Source organism: Lolium rigidum, chromosome 7, assembly GCF_022539505.1.
Source record: "Lolium rigidum isolate FL_2022 chromosome 7, APGP_CSIRO_Lrig_0.1, whole genome shotgun sequence".
Taxonomy (NCBI): domain Eukaryota; kingdom Viridiplantae; phylum Streptophyta; class Magnoliopsida; order Poales; family Poaceae; genus Lolium; species Lolium rigidum.
In genome coordinates this window covers 108,392,127-108,394,577 of record NC_061514.1, presented here as the reverse complement: position 1 = coordinate 108,394,577, position 2,451 = coordinate 108,392,127, and the positions used below count along the sequence as shown (strand labels likewise).

General features: G+C 55.2%; 1 protein-coding gene across 1 annotated transcript; it reads right to left on the bottom strand.

Annotated features, from left to right (window-relative positions):
* Positions 1 to 728: 728 nt before the first annotated feature.
* Positions 729 to 1,986, bottom strand: LOC124679284 (2-oxoglutarate-dependent dioxygenase DAO-like). The gene is made up of 3 exons (XM_047215073.1): positions 1,652 to 1,986; positions 1,249 to 1,570; positions 729 to 1,152 (listed from the first exon to the last, which is right to left on the bottom strand). The coding sequence occupies exons 1-3, from the start codon at positions 1,984 to 1,986 to the stop codon at positions 910 to 912; spliced, it is 900 nt and encodes a 299-aa protein (XP_047071029.1). The 3' UTR covers positions 729 to 909.
* Between the last annotated feature and the right edge of the window lie 465 nt (positions 1,987 to 2,451).

Sequence of the window (2,451 nt, the reverse complement as noted above, 5' to 3'; positions counted from 1 at the left end):
AGCACATAACTAAAGTTGGAAGTGATGCGAGGACTGATTTTACCATTAATAATTTATCTCCATAATTCAGAAAATCAATTACTCGTGGTCTTCTTTCCACTCTTTGAACCATAGCGAGAATTCAAGCGATGGTTTGGTCAAACTTAATGGTAAACCCAAATATGCGAAGGAGAAGCTGCCCTTCTTGCAATTAATTGTATTTGTGAAATGCATCATTCTTTCCTCATTCGTTTACTGGAATCATATATGATTTGTGGTAGTTGACTTTTAGACCAGTTGAATCTGGAAAGCCGTGGAGTAATGCTTTGAAACATAACCTTGAGAACCACAAAAGTGTCATCATCGTATTGAATCACCGGAAATTCACAAAAGTGTCATCAGCATATTGAATCACCGGAAATTTGGGGGCAAGTAGGACAGTTTGTTGGTGGACGGATGTTTCCTTGAGGCATTGCTTTGTTATCCTTAGTTTGTAACATGATGGCCAGACTTTGATGGTATTTGGTGGACTTGAAATAATTTGCATGCACTACCAGATTTTGAACTTTGATTTAACTGATTCATGTTGATTTTTTTTTATGTCTAAAAGAATTTGGGACACCATTTTGGGGCGCCTGTGTGGGCAGCTCACGTAGCCGGACGCAGTGTGGGGGCTGGCAAAGCAGGCGCTCCGAAGAGCTCGTCTCGGAGACCATAGTTTGCAATTTTAAGTTTTGCATTTCTTACCATCCCAAAACAAGAACTTTTGCATTTCTTATACTCCTCAAAAAGTTTAGGGGAGTACTAGATTTGGTTGATTGGAATCTATGGCAATTTCACAGGCTCACTGGCTCTAGCAGTCAACATTCTTTTAGTGTGACTGAACAGCTTAGCAGTATTCTTGAGGCTCGACACCGTCACGTGGCTATGTCACGCCGCCATCCGAGCGAGCGCCTCGCCGGCGCGCTCCCCTGTTGACAGCCGGAGCTTCCTGTAGTCGTCGTAGTTAAAAGGCTTGAACCGGCGTGGGTGCTCCGCGTCGACGAACGCCTCCGGCGCGCACACCCTGTCGTCCTTGGGCGCGAGCAGGAACATGGCGATCGAGATGCGCGGCACCGGCGCCACGCACTGCACCCGGTGCTTCACGGTGTGCAGCCTCCCGTTGCTCCACGCCTGAAACACGAGGAAGAGGCACCCTGTCAGAGCACCGGACGGCAGCGAAATCGCAAGGAAATTCCAGCTGAATCAAGCGAATCGATTCGACGGTACCGTGCCGACGTCGCCGATGTTGACGAGGAACGTGCCGGGGAGGGGGTCGACGGGGACGAACTCGCCGGCGGCGGGGTCCAGCACCTCGAGGCCGCCGACGCAGTCGTCCTCCTGGAGCACGGTGAGGAAGCCGGAGTCGGTGTGGATCTGCACGCCCGAGGAGCCCACGGTGTCCTGCGTGTAGTTGTACCTGTTGATGCGGAACTGGCACGGCCAGTCCTGGAACGGGTGGCCCTCCACCAGCCCGAGGCTCGACGCCACCTTGCCGGCGACGTCCACGATCAGCGCGTGCATCGCATCGGCGTAGCTCCTGACGGCCTCCCTGCGGCGGGTTGTGTTTCTGTCAGGTCAAATTATTTGAGGATAAGGATCCCCAACTCCGATGGCAACGAGGAAGGTGGACCTGGAGTGGGGCGGCGCGTCGAGGCGGGCGCAGAAGGCGTCGACGTCGGCGGAGACGGCGGCGTCCCAGAGGCCGAAGGCCTCGTAGAGCGGGTTGGCGGGGCTGGGGGCGACGTAGCCGCTGCCGACGACGGAGTCCGTGTTGCGGCGCTTGGCGTCGTCGGGGAGGTCGAAGAGCGCGCGCACGGCGGCCTTCATCTCGGCCTGGAGCGCGGCGGGCACGCCGTGGCCGGACACGCGGAAGCAGCCCAGGCGCTCGCACGCGTCCCGCAGCCGCGCCGACTCCTCGGGCCGGGCGCCGGCGAGCCGCAGGTCGATCACCGGGATCGCCACCATCTGCGCTGCCTTGGGTAGTTGGGGAAGAGTCACGCGACGCTCGCCGAGCTCGTGCCCTTGCGTGCGGAGGAGTGGGCTCGGTTCGGCGGGGATTTAGTAGTTCAGACGCCGGCCGTGAAAGGGACGCGGCAGGGGGCAGGGCGGCGCGTCGTGCCACCGCTTGTCGGGAAATGGCACCGGAATTCGCAGCAGGAAGGAACGAACCAGTTGATGTGTACCGAGGTTGGTGAGACAATCGGTCGACATACGTGCGCACGTCAAATACTACCCTCTCTGCTTTGTTGGACTGCCTGATGCACCATCGTCTCATTTTTGTTAGTAAAACATTTTTTTTAGCAATTCACAGATTTACAAAAGTTTTCGCAGTAATAAATTAGTAAATGCAGTTCTCGTTTACATTCCGCGTGCATGTAAAGTGTAGAGGGGATATTCCGCAACTAGTTGCGTCCGCACCCTATTTTTGTT